Below are 17,316 nucleotides of genomic sequence, written 5' to 3'. Positions count from 1 at the left end.
ATTGCCTCAAATGTGAAAGCTGTAAACAGCTCTACCATTCTTCTTGTGAGGGGATGACAACTGAGGATTTACAAGCGTATAAGGCACTTTCTCCTGTCCAAAAATCGTCCTGGAGATGTGCTTCATGCACTGCCCGCCGAAGGAGTTTCATGAGGGAATGCGTAACAGTAGATACCGATGTGCAGCAGAAAAAGAGTGAGATGGGAAAAGCAAAGATTGAACAAAATCCAGGGAATTTGCGCGACACTCGCGAGTCCGAATTTGTGGAGCTAAAAGCAATCATATGCGCTGGATTTGAAAAATTCAATTCACGTTTCGATGAAGTGGAAAAGTCCATCAAAAGCTTGGAGGTGGCTTTTAATGCGGCGAATCAGCGTATTGATGATCTGAGCAAAGAAAATGTAAAGCTAAAAAATCGCGTGGGAATTTTGGAGGATCGATTAGAGTCGGAGGATCGCTGTGATACCAAGGCCATTGAGATCCACGGGTTATTTGTGAGGGAGGATGAGGACAAATATGATGTCGTGCGGGAATTTCTTAATACGTGCGTGAATTGCTCTGTGGACGTCCATGACTTCGATGATTGCATTAAAATAAAAAAACAGGAAAATGCCAATCCATCCGAAACTATTCAACCATCTGGATCTCTTTCTGTTGCGCCACAGCGTGCTGATAAAACACTTCTGATTGTCCGCTTCACTTCCAGGAGGATGAGAGAGATAGTGCTAAAACGTTGGCGAGATATTTGCAGAGCTGGACACACAAAATTTGATTTCAAGGGATCAACGGGTATGCATATCAGGGTCACCGAAAGAGTCAGCTACTCTATCAGAAGCCTATTTAACGCAGTAAGAGCAGCAGCAAACGAAAGAAAGTGGAAGTATGTGTGGATGCGTAACGGAAGAATTTTTTTGCGCAAGACATCCAATGGTGAGAAGGTGGCTATCAACACACTTGAGGCTCTTCGATATGCGGAAAAATACGATTGAATTCGCAATGGGAATTATCGTTGTTGTTTAAATTTTTTTGGCGGAATAATTTTCAATTTATAAACTGATTTTAACTTTTGTTTGCCATTAATTTGAATGTAATTTAATTTTTTGGAGTTTTCATTGTAAAATATCATTGAGCTTTTCATCTGAACTCAGTGTGCGAAAAACGTGCAGTATTGCCTTCGCCACACTTACCTCGAATCATTGCTATAAGTTAATAATAATATCTGGAACTGTAATCTTAAATTTTGTAATGATTTGGGAGAATAAAATCTATCTATCTATCTATAAGGGGATGAACTAGAAGGATACTAATGTGAACTACCCCCACAAACATTTTTCTTACAAGATTTAGGAAGTTTTTCTAAGAAAGAACTTCTGTGTTAATTTTCTTCGTGATTTAATGTTTAAATTTGTTAAGAAAAAAAAATCAGATTTTGAAAGTTTTTAGCTGTGTTTCTTTCAGACACAGCTTTTGTGTACCGAGCAAAATCGAAAGTCGTCAGATCGGGCTCAAACTTGGGATGAGCACGAATTAGGGTCCCCACATTCCAAAAAACGTATGCGCCAAAAAATTTTTTCCGGCCGGCCGGCCGGCCGGCCGGCCGTCCGTCCGTCCGTCCGGAACCTTTTGCTAAATTACAAGAGAACGGTAATAGATAGAGACTTGCGGTCAACGGCAAAGTTTAAATATCGACCGGAAGACATCCGATTATGAGGTCAAATCCACCCCCCCACCCCCCCGTCCGCCATTTTGAATAACCTCAAAATTTTGTTTTCGCTATATCTCAGCCCCTGTAATAGCTAAAAATCTGAAATTTTGATATGTTGTAGGGGCCATCAAGAGCTTTCCAACGATACCTCATTTTCGAAAATCGGTCAAGCCGTTTAGTCAATATGGCCGCCACAATTTTTCATCGAAAATCGACCATAACTCGAAAACGGCTTGACCGATTTTGATCAACCCGGGGTCAAATGAAAGATCTCAACAAACCCTACAACTCTCTAGAACATCCGAAGTTTCAAAAGTGACCGCTAGAGGGCCAAAAATCAAAAACAAAATTTTCGATGAGTTTTCGATGAATATCTCGAAAACGACGACATAAATTTTTTTCATTTTTTGATATGTTGTAGCTGACCATATTATCTAGCTTCATGCCAAAAATGAAGAAAATCTATGGATCCGTTCTCGAGATATAGCCTTCCAAAGTTGGCATGTCATATCTCGGGTTCTACATGTCCGATCTTGATCAACTCAAGCGCAAATGAAAGGTTTCGTGAAACCCTACAAATGTCTAGAACATTACAACTTCGAAAAATGTCCGCAAGAGGCGCTAAAATCGAAAACAAAGTTTTCGAAAATTTCGAACTCGAATTTTTCGAAAATGGCGACATAAATTTTTTTCATTTTTCGATATGTTATAGCTGACTTCAAGACCTTTCAAACAAAAAAAAATTTATGAAAATCTATGGATCCGTTCTCGAGATATGGCCTTCTAAAAATTTATTAGCGTATGACTTTAATACTATTCCAGACTTTGCGCGTATTTAAATTAATTCGCGTTCTAGTTTGCTCTCACAAAATTGGTACACTGAAAGAAACACAGCTCCCGTAAGCTTGGTCAGCTTACCAGTACATTTTCAATTCAGTTTCTTAATTTTTTGACTGCTTTAACTTATCAAAATCGGTTGATAATGGGGTAGATTCTGATTGTAAATCTTTTCTTTTCTTTTCTTTCAATTCGTCAGTCATAAGATTTTTGGTATTATGTGAACAATTTTATAAGATTTTGATATTTTATTTCTTTCTTGAATCGATGCTTTTGAAGGAAAATTGCTTTTCTACGGCTCTTTAAAGATCTCTCATTTTCTGGAACAACAAATTCATTGTTTTTTTATTTTATGCAATGACAATGGAGCAATTTAAAAATTTCAACTGTTAAAAATCTTACAACAACTTCTAAATTGTTAGAAAAAAACAGAAAAGATTTTTATCAAAATCGACCCAAAAATTCTCTAAAACTACATTTTTCTAAGGAAGATTTAAATTTTGTTTTTCACTCCTTTTCCTAAATTTCTTCATTTCTGTGTATCCGAATGAAACTATATAGCAATATTCTTTCTAAAAATCGGTTGATGTTATCAAAACAGTAAGGCAGTCGGGTTGTTTTCACATTTTTGTAGGAAAAGATCTTTCTTTTCTTATTAGTTTTTTTATTTAAAAATTGTCAAATTCGAACGGCAAGCCCGATTTTGATAAGTCTTAAGTTTCAAAATTCTGAATAATCTAATTCAAATCTAATCTTCTTCTCAAAACTGCTAAACTTACTAAAATCGATAAAGTAGAAGGCTTTAACTACTTCTGATAAAAAAACTATTTTTTACCGACTTTAGAGATCGATTTAGATAAGTCTATCAGTTTTAGAAAAAAAAATCATTTGCCCTGTCATTGAATGTTTTACAATTGAAAGAAAATTCTTAGAGTTTTCTTAAAGAATTAATTTCCTTCAAGAATAAAATCTTAATCTATGCAAAAAATTTGCAAAAATCAACTCTGGGCATGTTCTATAGATAGCTCTTAGAATGATGAAAATTTTCCATATAGGAGATTAGTGAGTATGAGCTACTTCAATGTTGAATTTAATTCAAGAATAAATCCATAATGAAGTGAAATTAAATATTCCATTTCCACTTTAAAATATTTCATAATGAAGTTATGTCACAAAATATAGAATTTTCCTTCGTGGGAAAGGTGGCAAAAAATGGCAAGAAAAAGCAGTAAAAGCATGCGATATTTAAATAATATTCTCACCCACTATTTCATTCATCTCACATTTCTCTTATCCTTGGCTTTATGTGAGCTTGTGTGGGAGCTTTTCTGCCCTCATTCCCTCGCTTTGCCCATGGTTACAAAAATATAACTCCATGGATTAATCTAAATCCTCTGAATTTATCCGGGAATATCGTCGCAACCAAGGGGATTTTAATCACTTTTTATGATATTTAAAATAAAATGAAAATTTAGAACATACTCTCGTAAATTACCTTCCTATCTGAATACAAATGCTCTCTCTCTCTCTCCTCGAAAAAAAGAGAGGCGGAAGCTTTCGCCCCACGATTACAATCTTCCGCCATAGAAATTTATGCAGAGCTGAAGGAGGACCAAGAAATTGAAATTTATTCTTTTTGATGCTGTTTTTCTTTCAGGAAGCACTCCTTGTGCCTCACAGCCCCTCCATATCTTCCCTATGTGGGCAAATTTTGTTTTATTTACCTTGTTTGGCCAACAATTTGTGCCACAATGAGAGAACATTTTTGTTTAAAAAAAAAGCGGAGTAGATATTAAAAAAAATTTCCTTTCGTCCACTTTCTTCTTCCGTCTCCTTATTCGTTATAAAAAACTTTTTTATTCTCCTTTACTTTGGGGTTTTCACCCAAAAACAACAAAGAAATTTGAAACATTTTACAATTTTTCTCTTTTTTTGAATAATAAATATCTAAAAGCTCATTTTCATGGGAAATTTCATTCGTTTTTTTTGTAAGAAGAATTTTATTTATGAAACTTATACAGAATTAATTACTTTACAAAAATTCACTTAAAATTCAATTATTTAGACTTTTGTGTTGTTTTTGAAACTTTTGAGATCTTAAAACTTAAGCCCGCAATGATGAAATTGGGCAAGAAGAACCGATGATCTAGATCTTTTTTTTTCATTTTACTTTTAATATCTTAATTAATCGTACCATCTGATGAAAATTCCGGGTCCGAACTTCCTTGCGTGGACACCGAAGGCTCTCTTGGCCATTGCTGCATCACGGTGATTTGCAAATTCAAGAAGGGCGCATTTTCCATTGAATTTTGTGAAGATATTGACCTGGAAATTAAATGATTAAGTTACAGAGAAAGAAATTTAAAAGAAAAAGGTTTTGGAAGTTTATTTTTTAAATAAAAATTTAGAATAGAATAAAAAGAAAATTATTTTTTTTTAACCTTTAACATTTTCTTTAAAAATGATCTTAAATATTAATAAAAAGTAATTTCTCTATTTTTCCTTAAATTGTAAAATTTGAAAGAACTTAATCATGTTCCCTTAATTTCACTTTAAAAAAATCTCCTTTATTGCTTTCTGAATTAATCAAAATCGGATCGCAGTCAGCCAGAAAATCACATTTTTATGCAAAATTAAAGTTAAACTTTTAGAACAAAATAATCTCTTAAGAGTAATTTTCTCTTTTTACTTTTAAGAGTATATCAAAATCGAATAAGACGATTTTTTAACAAAATTCAAGTAAAATAGCCTTCTAGAAAAATTTTCTTTGAATGAATTTTCTACAAGACCGTTTAATCATATTTTTTCATCAAATTTTAGAGCAGACACTAACTAATTTTTTGCTTTAAATGCTGACCAACCCATCCCCAGACACCCCTATTTGGATCTTTTAAAACAACCAGAAAAATTTCAAGAGTTTCCCAATAGAACTCTTAAAGTAAGAGATCATAGAATAATAGGAATTTTCTGAGTTTGTTGGCGCTTTCCCCCTCCAATTGCTCCCGGATTTTTTCATTAAAAATCAAAGATTTCCCAGAATAATCCTTCAGGAACTTTTTTAAATAAATTAACAAATTCCTAACAGACTAAAAATAAATCAATAAAACTCACCTTAGACGGTTGAACGTAGGCCAGGAGTCCTTGAAGGATTACGTCGTCTGGGACATTTGGATTAATCCCTCCGAAGATAAGGTGCCTCCTGTTCTTGCTCAGGGACACCCTCAATCTATTCCCATACACCATGACCTTGTTCAAGCTGCAAAAAATGCGGAATTAAGTCAATTTTCACGGAGATTTTCCTTCCTGAACTCACTTCCTGATGGCATTCAAGGCGTCCCTTTCGCAAATGTACGTGACGTAGCAGAATCCGCGATTTTCTCCGCTAATTTTCATCATCAACCGCAGCTGGAAAACACCCCCAAAGCTACTGATTATCGGCATTATATCACACTCCGTCAGTTGATTGGGAATATTCGAGATGAAGATCTATTTTCTCGGCGGGAGATGAAGAAGAAATTTTTTGGGAATTTCAATGGAGTCACATGGCGTGGCTGCAAATGAGCTTACCTCGCATTTTTCTGGGGGCTCGTTGCCCACGAAGACATCCGGTGGGCCCACAAGTCTCTGTCCATTCACTTGAATCACCTTATAATGCACACCTGAGACAAATAGAAGAGCCATTGTGGGAGGAAATTACGTGGAAAATGCACAGAAAAGACGTCGCGATTGATGGACGTTGCAAGCAGGGCCGTAGTGAGGTGAAAAAGCTCCCAAAAAAACGTTAAATGAGCTTTCATCGATCGTCGTGAGAATTTAAAATCGATTAATTCAATTTTCTCTGCTGAAATGTATTTTTCCCGCATAAAAAATAAATTTTCCAGCTCATGGACAAATAATTTAAGCAATTTTCCAAAGAATTTTCCACTATTCAATGAATTTTTCCCTAAATCCACAATGGACGGGCGTCATTCCATAATTTAGAATAACATAATCATTGGCATTTTCAAATCAAAATTCCATCCCAACGGTTATGAAAAATCCTTGGGAAATTGATTGAAAATTCAGTGAAAATTGCACATATTTTCCCACAATAAAATCCATCAATTTCCATACACAAAAACCCCCTTTTTCCAGCACTGAAAATGATGATTTACTTGTTTTTGGGAAATTTTGGGAAAAGTCCAATATTGTGGGCAAAATTTTATGATGAAAAAAGAATTTTCACACAGTAGAAGAGAATTTTCCACATCGTAGCACAAACAATTCATCATAGAATTGAATTTCCTCACAAAATCGAAATATTTTGCATACATTTTCCACGTAAACTTAATTTGTGGTTTTGCCTTCACACACAATTGCACTCGATTTAGGTTAAAACATTCACTAAATAGTAAATAATTTTCTAGGATAATTTTCCCTCATGATGCCGGAGGGAATTTCCATCATGCTAATGCACTAGAAACGGACAAAAACCTTTTTAGTCACAGAAATAATGAGAATTAAATGAAAAACTGGGGGGTGGATAAATAGCCCGAAAGGGAGTTTAATGTGAAACCTTTGCACGTGTTCTATTTTGTCACCTCAAACAGAGAAAATTCCAGGAATTTCTCCTGAAATGGCACAAAAATGTTTGACGGAAGTCTTCCTGGAATTACTCAGAGAGTCTAAAAAATTCTAAGAATTTCATTGTGTTGACGTTGCTTTGCATGAAAATTTTTCGTGAAAGATTATCAATCAATTTGAGGTGTTTTAGTGAATTAAATTTGATTGAAAGTGTGCCAAAGTGACGAATAGAGTGCTGAAAGAGCGTTTTAAATTGAATTTAGTGATTGTGGGTTAGTATATTCTCAAAAAAAATTAACGAGAAATAAACATGGCAGTGAAGCATAATTCTTGGAATTTTGCAGCAATTTTTAACCCATTCACGTCCCGCATTTACTTTTATTTCAACAAATTGAGTAAATTCAAGGAGAATCTTATTTTGTATATAAATTTAAGGAAAAATAAGATGTAAAAATAACATTAAAATCGATAAATAATTTAAGAAAAATCGTTAAATAATTAACTAAAATATTTGTCATAAAAACAAATCACTCTAAAACTAAATTTCTTTGAAAGTAACTAATACTTGAGCTCAATTTCTCAGTATAAAATCAATTTTTTTTAATAAAATTTGTAGCAAAAAATTAAATCCTTTACTTTCAGGGTGAAGCTTTCAAGTTTTAAAAATATGTTTCCACACAAACACAAAGCATAAGTTCCCATTAGGAGACAATCAAATCAACAGAACAATTTAGCTCACAAACATCCTCTTGGGGGCACACGGCTCGGAACAACACTAAATTTGACGAGTAATCAATCTGAGAGTAATAAAAAACTGCCATAAATTTCTATTTTATCGTGAATTTGTAGGACAAAAAAAAACGGGGAAATTCTGCACAGACTGATTTATGATGCTCCATCCCTCTTGGGTAAATATCCTGGAGATGAAAAGTCATTTTCCATCCATTTAATGGAGAATGTGCCTCTCTATGTGTAACGTCAAATTAATGAATGAATGACTATACTCTGTATTCATGTACAAATTTCCACCACCCAAAAAAAGCTCCCGAGTGCTAGATATCTGTGAAGCCACATATGCCTTTTCCCTTCATATTGTACATAGCTACAAGCCATATACTATATTTTTTACCGCACCACCCTCTGCCGAAAAACAAGGGGGTGCTCAAACGCTTTTCCGAGAAGGATATGGTTGGGATGTTTTTTTTCTAGCTTTTTCCTTGGCGTCTTTTCTCAATAGATATTCCGGGAAATTTTCTTGCAACAATTGAGCTGACACGGGGGAGGGGTGTGGGGGTACACGCACTGAGAGGCAAAAGGACGAGAAAGGGGATGGTGTGCTCGAGTCACTTCCATGGTGATCCACCCCGCTATCAGAGCGTCGGAAATGAATGGCACATCAAAGCTCGAAGGGAATAATAATAAATACACTTCGAGGTCCTCCCCACCCCCCTCAGAGGGCTCCAGGAGGCGGATTGATGGTGGAGAATGGAAGAATAATTGTTGCGAGACAATTTATCACACCCAGGGGTGGGTTTGCGGTGTACCCGTCAAAGGAGTGCCTCCACATAGTCCTCGCTGATGTGGCAAACTTCCACCCCCATTTTCCCATCGCTCTGTACAAAACTTTCTTCACCTTCTAATGAACAACTATTACCGCTCAATCCTCCGTGCCATTCATTTCCATCTCTTCCACCACCCCTCTTGGCATCTTCTAGTTCTAGATGGACGCACCCTCACAGCACCCCTCCTTCGTATCTTTGCCTTTCATCGCAGGCGTTCAAGAGAAAATGAATGAAATCTTCATTATTTCTGACTCTCGTAGGCACAATCATTTCTTTTCTTCCGCACATTTCTAAGCGCTTTGCCCCACTTGACCTACTTTCGTGGGTTTCAAGAAAAAAAAAATTGGCGACATTTGCGAATCACAAATTGGAGTAATAATTAATTTTTTCTCCCTACATCCACCCCAGGGAGAAAAAGAAGAAAACAATTCAGAAGTAGGGAGGGTTTGAATTTAAGAAATTTGTAAAGAAAAATTTTATTTGTATAAATCCTGTTAAATTTTGTATTTTTGTATTTTTTTCAGCTTCAACACTAAATATGAGAAATCCTGATGAAGGGAGAAGCGGCCTAAAGGTATTTTGATCACCCACGCTAAAAAGGTAAAAGGGGATATTTTCATAACACCTTCGGAATAAGTCAAAAAGTCAATAGGGCACACCTTCCTACGAAACCCTCAAGTCCGAACTTGTGTGAAAGTTCACGAGAGTTTAGAGTTAAAGATAAGAAAGTGGAGTACTTGTTGAATTATTGATGTACACGGCTAAGTTTTGTGATAAATCGACTCCCAGAGTTCTTTTAGCAGTTTTCAAAGTGATTTATTCCCCTACAACACGTCACTGAAGGGAATAAGTTTAAAGTAGTTGCTAATTTTAAGGAATAAGTATTTTAGTTTCATTTATTTCAAGTGAGTCATTTTTCAATGTTTCAAATTATTATTTTTTTAGCTGTGTTTCTTTCAGACACAGCTTTTGTGTACCGAGCAAAATCGAAAGTCGTCAGATCGGGCTCAAACTTGGGATGAGCACGAATTAGGGTCCCCACATTCCAAAAAACGTATGCGCCAAAAAAATTTTTTTCCGGCCGGCCGTCCGTCCGTCCGTCCGTCCGGCCGGCCGGCCGGCCGGATCATAAACTTAAATTGCAAGAGAACGGTGATAGATAGAGACTTGCGGTAAACGGCAAAGTTTAAATATCGACCTGAAGAAATCCGATTATGAAGTCAAATCCACCCCCCCACCCCTCCGTCCGCCATTTTGGATAACCTCAAAATTTTGTTTTCGCTATATCTCAGCCCCTATTATAGCTAGAGGTCTGAAATTTTGATATGTTGTAGGGGCCATCAAGAGCTTTCCAACGATACCTCATTTTCGAAAATCGGTCAAGCCGTTTAGTCAATATGGCCGCCACAATTTTTCATCGAAAATCGACCATAACTCGAAAACGGCTTGACCGATTTTGATCAACCCGGGGTCAAATGAAAGATCTCAACAAACCCTACAACTCTCTAGAACATCCGAAGTTTCAAAAGTGACCGCTAGGGGGCCAAAAATCAAAAACAAAATTTTCGATTAGTTTTCGATGAATATCTCGAAAACGACGACATAAATTTTTTTCATTTTTTCATATGTTGTAGCTGACCATATTATCTAGCTTCATGCCAAAAATGAAGAAAATCTATGGATCCGTTCTCGAGATATAGCCTTCCAAAGTTGGCATGTCATACCTCGGGTTCTACAAGTCCGATCTTGATCAACTCAAGCGCAAATGAAAGGTTTCGAGAAACCCTACAAATGTCTAGAACATTGCAACTTCGAAAAATGACCGCAAGAGGCGCTAAAATCGAAAACAAAGTTTTCGAAAATTTCGAACTCGAATTTTTCGAAAATGGCGACATAAATTTTTTTCAGTTTTCGATATGTTATAGCTGACTTCGAGACCTTTAAAACAAAAAAAAATTTATGAAAATCTATGGATCCGTTCTCGAGATATAGCCTTCTAAAGATTTCTTAGGGTATGACTTTTCTACTTTTCCCGACTTTGCGCGTATTTAAATTAATTTGCGTTCTAGTTTGCTCTCACAAAATTGGTACACTGAAAGAAACACAGCTCCCGTAAGCTTGGTCAGCTTACCAGTACATTTAAAACTAAACTTAGAATTTTTTATTGAAAAGAAAAGGTTTTAAAGAATTATAATTATTTTAATTTATCTTCAATTAAATCCATTTCAATAAAAGATTTTCCCTCATACAAACGAGTAAACTCCTTTCAATTAAATAGAAAATGTTCCATTATTTTCTTCAAGAATTGTAAAAGTTCACAAATGGCGCGTATTTTTGTTTGTTTCTTTGCATGTTTTGCAACATTTTGTCTGATTTTCATCACCAGCAGCTCAAGAAATTCTCTGAAAAAGCTCTAAATCCAAATGTTCTTGGATGCGTTCAAAAGCTCTCACTTTGAGGAGATGAAGAAAATCTCTATATATGGGATTAAATTGTGCAGAATTGTCTGTTTTTTGAAATACAACATGAAAACTATGTAGTACAGCAATTTATCTTGAAATTCTTTGTTCTTTTTGAAATGCTCTCTCGCCCCTAAGCTCTGCATCCCCCCCTACAATACCTGTCTGAGAGCTTTTTAATAGATATTCTGGGAATACTTGAGTTATGCGCGTAGGGGGTTTTTCTATTAATTTTTTTCTGTATATTTGTGAAGAGGAAATCCTTGTGATGCAATTCACGGAAAAGGAATCTTTGGCTTTGTTTTTCGCACAGAATGAGCTTTTCATTTATTCTCTCTCTCTCTCTCTCTCTCTCTCTCTCTCCAAAAATGGACTTTCAAATTGATATTTCTCTTCCATGTGGATTTCGTGCACATTTCCTTCTTTGCTTGTGAAGCTTTTGGTTTTGAGGATAGAAAAAGCTCCCACATATATGCATTGTTGGGTGAAAATAAATCAAATGAGTGGCGGAGGGAAATTCTGCCGGAATGAGTGGCACGATTGCGAGAGGGCGAGAAGGAATGTCTTCATTGTGGCACTCTTCCTGAGAATTGGGCACACCACCTCCTCCGTATTGTCTCCAACGCGGGAATGACCATTCCAGAGGCTGCCATCGCGCGCGCAAAGGCACCACACAGCTAATATGCTGCCACACATGTCTTCAATGGCGATGATTTATGGCGTTTATGCGGGATAACTTCGCCCCATACTGCGGAGAATTTTTCTTTGCACCGAGGTGACGACATGGGTGGGAAGAGCCTCCGGGCATGGGGTGGAGGCGGGAATTTACGATATGACTCGTAAAATTGGGTTGGTGAGCTTTTTATCACCTTTTGTCGGATGTCTGTGACTTGGCACAGAGGGTGGATGAGGGATTTTTCCGTATATTTGAGCCAACGCTCTGTGACATGCATGAATTTACCGTATGTGCGACCAGTGGGTGGTGGCAACCACCCTCTTCCCCAAAATGCCCCCAAGCCTTGAACGGAGGAAAGGAAGAGTGAGAGAGCTTTTTTGCCAACACTCCCTCACCAAATGCTGGAACATCCGGCGTGAGAGAGGAAATTTATGAATAAATGTTCACCACCTCGGAAATTTTTCTCTCTGTCACAACATTCTGTTCCACCGATAGCGAAAATCCCCGGAATAACTTTTACGTGAGTTCCGCCCCGTACTGCCGGCGGGCATCTCACTGGTATTTTCTTTGACATCTCCACAGAAAACACCCACTGGGGGAAAATCCATACTTCAACCTCAATTGACGCTCCTTTTGGTGTCCTCCATGCATTCCTGCCCCAAAATATTTAGACAGTTATGCCCCAGTTCATACCTATCCACCCTCTCACACCGGCTTAAAGCTCCAACGATGTGGGATTGCTTTAAAATTTAAATTTAATGAAGCATTCTTTTGGTATTAAATTACCCGCAAAGATTTGTTGTTAAAAATATTTTCTTTTGAGATTTTTCCAAGTGACTTCCTTTGCCCCGCTCTCCCCTAAACATTTAATTTGCACCCACAAAACTAACACAGAATATTTACCTAATTTTCCATCTCAAATATAATTAGAAAACTTTGTGAAAATATTTGAAACTAAAACAAGCTTTAAATCCATTCCATGCATATTTGCAAATACTAATCCCACCCCCCACTAAGCACTTTTCTCACCCTCATTCCTTTCGTATTTATTTGTAACTTTTTAAGCAACTTCCGGATGTATTTCCCTGCTCTGCTGGAGAACATTTAATGAAGGTATTTTCTTGAAGAAGTTCCGTACGTAAAGTTTGCGTATTTATCTTCCTTCTCACTTTGGGTGGGGGGTGCCGGAGTTTAGAGAGGCGAATAAATTTGATTTGTGACGGCAAATTCAAATAAATTCACAAACAAGGAGAATTTGAAAGTCGATAAAGTTGAAACGTAGACGATTTAGTGAAATATCTCTGTGGCATTTCAACGGTTGTATTCGCACAATTTAATTCAACGGGTGCTGTCGCTCATTGGGGGGGTTTGGGGATGCTGTCACCCCTCAACGATGCCACTCAACCCGTCGCATTTTGGCCTAAATTTTATGCGTAGCGCGTTAAGTTTAATTGCATTACGTTTATTGAGGGGTTGCGGTGCGATTTGCTCACTCAACTGAAGGAATTGACAAGTACTCCGGGGGTTCTTTTTCCCATCCCCAAATGCGTGCAATTTAGCGACAAAATAGCCCCCTCTTTTGCTGGGGCCTCAGCCAGGGGGACAATAACTATTGCGTTCATGGTGCAGTTGCTTGCGTTCAATCTTGCGATCTTGCGTTCACTTGCGTTCACCTTAGGCCATAGTTATTGCCCCCTTGAGCAAATCTGAATGGATTTTTGGGTCATCCCGTACCCGCAGGTTCGTCGATGAGCCTGATCAATATGTACCAAAAGGAAGTTTCAAATACAAAAAATAAGAATTTTCAATTTTTCCCTTAAAGTTCAAACATAATTTTGACTGAAATCCGTTTTTTGCATTTTCTGGCTCTCCTGTTGATTTTAGAGCAAATCTGAATGGATTTTTGGGTCATCCCGTACCCGCAGGTTCGTCGATGAGCCTGATCGATATGTACCAAAGGGAAGTTTCAAATACAAAAAATAAGAATTTTCAATTTTTCCCTTAAAGTTTAGACATATTTTTGGCTAAAAGCGGTTTTTCGCATTTTCTGGCTCTCCTGTTGATTTTAGAGCAAATCTGAATGGATTTTTGGGTCATCCCGTACCCGCAAGTTCGTCGATGAGCCTGATCGATATGTACCAAAGGGAAGTTTCAAATACAAAAAATAAGAATTTTCAATTTTTCCCTTAAAGTTTAGACATATTTTTGGCTAAAAGCGGTTTTTCGCATTTTCTGGCTCTCCTGTTGATTTTAGAGCAAATCCAGGGGGCAATAACTATTGCGTTCACGGTGCAGTTGCTTGCGTTCACTTGCGTTTAGCCATACATTTCCTGCGTTCACACTTGCGCTCACTTGCGATCTTGCGTTCACTTGCGATCACTCTATATAAAGATCGCAAATCTTGCGTTCATGGTTCACCTTAGGCCATAGTTATTACCCCCCTGGCCTCAGCTGAATTTCCCGCGCTCTGGTTGTGGATGACTTAATGAGGGGTGTTTTGATGATGGAAAAGTTGGGATTATACGCGTCAAGGTATATAAGTCGGGGTGAATAGGATGTGAAAGAAAAAGGAAGAGAACTGCGTTAAGTATGCAATACACAGCATTACTCAACGAGGAGAGGTATACAAATCTCCCTTTTTTTCAGCGGGAACATTTATCAATTTCCGGAAGGAGAAAAAATAAATTGTCTAAAAGCACCAAGAATCACATGCAAAAGGTAGAGAGAGAGGCTTGAAAGGAAGAAGGAGCCCTAAAACTTTATCTCATAGGTAAGGTAAAAGAAGGGATGACAGGCAAAAGGGATAAACTTTCCTTCACGTGCCATCTCGTCGTTCTCATCAACTTCCTGTGACAAACTTTTTTTCCCTCCCTACACGCTTCCCTAATTTAGCCGCATTATTTACACACATATCATGGAAGGGGGTGGGGGGTGGAAAATCATTTTTCAGACGCGAAGGAAAATTTATGTAAATTCCTTTGTTGAGAATAATAGCATTCTTGGGTGGTAAATTGAGAAAGAATTAAGCCACTTTGTCACCAAACTTTCGTCAGGCATGCCGCTGATATTCAATGCTTTGTACATTGAGGAAAACTTTTCAATCTTTCAAAGAATAATAATTTGCGGTTGCAGAACGACAGGAGGGGGTGGATGAGCGTCAATGAATTTTATGAACAAAGTACTGGCGGGGTGTGAAGATTGCAGTAAACTCTTGAGAAAACTATTAGGAGAGCTTTTACGAGAGCTTTTACAAAGGCACCTACATAACGTTGCTGGTGTAGTGAAAATTGCGGAGGAAATTTGTTAATTTGCATGAATTTTGTTCTGTGGCCACCCATGAATAGGACTTTATTCATTTTGACGAGAGGAATGAATGTGAATGTAAAAAACTCCAGAAAATATGACAAAATTTCAACAAATAATTTTCCCTCGCATTTCGAATAAAAGGAAAATCCGTGCCAGACAGCAAAATGTTGAAAATCACGTTACCCCCAAAAATACCCACCACAGAAGACGTGGCAGAAGTGGAGTAAGAAAAAAAAGAACCCTCAGTGCTGTATTTATGTTCCAAAACGACGGGAGAACGACTTGGTTGGGGTATAGTGAAGACAAGAAGACTGTAAGCTGATAAGTCCCTAAGCTTTTTCGGGTGTGGGAGATTCTTTCTCATTTGTTCCGCTTTGCAATTGAAATTCAGTAAAATTTTGTGATTTCTCCTACCACCCACCGCCTCTTTTAGGGTGGGTGATGTAGCCCTCAAACCGCACCACGTGTCACATGATATTTTCAATTTAGAAAATTTCCCTCCAAACGCACCCAATGCGATATTTGCACGGTGTCGCATTTCCTCATGGCGCTTTTGAGGATGGGGCGAACGGAAAACCCGCCGGAGACAACGGATATTTTAAGCTTTTAGCTTCCGGGAGATGACGAAATCATTTAGTGGTGGAATCATTTGCATATTTTGCTATAAACCTCACGTATTGTATTTTGGTCGTTGTTGGAGGTTTTGTGGTGACATTGTGCACGCGGACTCGGCGGGGGTGGTCGAATGAAGAACTCCAGGATGTCCCTGGTAATTGACATTCCCTTTGGAATTCACACACACCGAGCACACACAGAGCTTTCGCATTCTCGCTGTTTCTCTGGGTACTTTAGTTTCAGAGTATAGTTCACACAGTTTTGTGTTATTTCGCATGCAAAAACATTCGTGGGTGTGGGGTGTGATTGCAGAGAGAACGACCCTATCGCATTCTCTGCTATGTTTCGGTTCATTTAGCAATGGAAACATTTGGACATTGGCGATGATAAATTATGCAAATGCTAAGCATACACAGTAGCTATGGTTTAGAACATTATTTTTCGCTTTGTTGGAATTTCCTGAAAAGCTTTTATGTGCGTTTGATGTGAATTTCATATATGGGGAATGTTCTATCAATTAGAACAAATGATTCGAAATATCCTTTAGTGGGCAAATTTTAAATTTATTCTTTTTTATACAAATATTTCTTTTCCTTAATCTCTCAAATTAACTGATTCACTTTGTAATTATATAAAATACTCAAAATAATTCTAGATACGAGTAATTCACTACTCAGTTGGTGTACACTAACCTGCAAGTTACAGCAGAGCCTTACTCAATATTCGGGCTCGCAAGGAACAAAATTTTTCTCCTTGCGGCTCCGAGATGGGTTTCCGGCTGACTTGGAAACGTTGCAGGACAAATTCTTCGGGATTTTCTCAGGCGGAAGGCACTCAAAGACTTTCTTTAAAAGCACTTACAATATATTTAAAACTAATTACAATGATTTTTCACAATAAATTTGGGGTTTTTCTTTAATTTAATTTCCACTGTGCCACACTCACGTCTTTTCTCTGTCAAAGTCAATGGAATAGTAATTTTGGGTGAGATTGAGAAAGGGGAAAAGATCGGGTAAACCCGTTAATTGTTTAGTGTTCTACACTATGCAGCAAATTTATATTTTTTATTTCTCAAAGTTTTTAAGCTAATAATATTTCTTCCCAATCTTTTGGTGTCAATCACCAACAGTTGGGCTTAAAATTTTTAGTCGGTTTTAAGGTTTTAAGTCAGTTTTTTAAAGTCTGACTTAAAATTTTTAAGTAGGGCTTGGATTTTCCTGAGTTGTTCTGTAAAATATTTAAGATTTTCTAATTAAACGACTTGAAATTGATTAAAAATATTATTTATTTTATTTTATTTTTATTTATTTTAATTTTTTTATTAATTTTTTTTTATTTTTTTAAATTTATTTTTATTATTATTTATTTTATTTTACATTATTTTAAACTTAATTATGGATGGAGCCCTTAAAAAAGGAAATCTTTTGGGAAATCTTTTTGATGATTTTTTATTCATTTTCTTTTCAATTCAAAATAAAATAAAATACAATAAAAAAAAATAAAAGAAAAATATTATACTGAAGTCATAGACTTAACTTTTATAAATTTCTTGCTCTCTGCAGTTCAAGATTAATTTTTAATCAAATTCAAGTT

The 17,316-nt window shown here is 36.9% G+C and overlaps 3 protein-coding genes across 4 annotated transcripts in view; 1 reads left to right on the top strand and 2 right to left on the bottom strand.

Moving 5' to 3' along the window:
* The window catches only part of LOC129792945 (beta-1,3-galactosyltransferase 5), a 1,144,668-nt gene that overhangs the window by 422,946 nt on the left and 704,406 nt on the right, over nucleotides 1-17,316 (top strand). The gene's annotated exons all lie outside the window — the stretch shown is intronic.
* The window catches only part of LOC129792973 (neuronal growth regulator 1-like), a 33,980-nt gene that overhangs the window by 13,009 nt on the left and 3,655 nt on the right, over nucleotides 1-17,316 (bottom strand). The window lies entirely within an intron of this gene.
* On the bottom strand, nucleotides 4,462-6,323 carry LOC129792987 (RNA-binding protein 47-like). 2 transcript variants are annotated; one of them, XM_055832496.1, is made up of 4 exons: nucleotides 6,110-6,323; nucleotides 5,856-6,028; nucleotides 5,654-5,798; nucleotides 4,462-4,867 (listed from the first exon to the last, which is right to left on the bottom strand). In XM_055832496.1, the coding sequence occupies exons 1-4, from the start codon at nucleotides 6,221-6,223 to the stop codon at nucleotides 4,727-4,729; spliced, it is 573 nt and encodes a 190-aa protein (XP_055688471.1). In that variant the 5' UTR covers nucleotides 6,224-6,323; the 3' UTR covers nucleotides 4,462-4,726. The 2 variants fall into 2 exon arrangements, with proteins under 2 accessions (XP_055688471.1, XP_055688472.1); XM_055832497.1 differs by having other exon boundaries at nucleotides 5,856-5,947.

This window comes from Lutzomyia longipalpis, chromosome 3 (assembly GCF_024334085.1).
Source record: "Lutzomyia longipalpis isolate SR_M1_2022 chromosome 3, ASM2433408v1".
NCBI lineage: Eukaryota > Metazoa > Arthropoda > Insecta > Diptera > Psychodidae > Lutzomyia > Lutzomyia longipalpis.
This window is presented reverse-complemented; position numbering and strand designations above follow the sequence as displayed.

What these genes read in the sequence shown, in the direction of transcription:
- LOC129792987 (XM_055832496.1), bottom strand. Translation starts at nt 6,223, where the DNA reads ATGGCTCTTCTATTTGTCTCAGGTGTGCATTATAAGGTGATTCAAGTG. An exon ending in AGCCCCCAGAAAAATGCGAG is followed by an intron (nt 6,029 to 6,109) that starts GTAAGCTCATTT and finishes CCGAGAAAATAG; the next exon opens with ATCTTCATCTCGAATATTCC. An exon ending in GCCTTGAATGCCATCAGGAA is followed by an intron (nt 5,799 to 5,855) that starts GTGAGTTCAGGA and finishes CATTTTTTGCAG; the next exon opens with CTTGAACAAGGTCATGGTGT.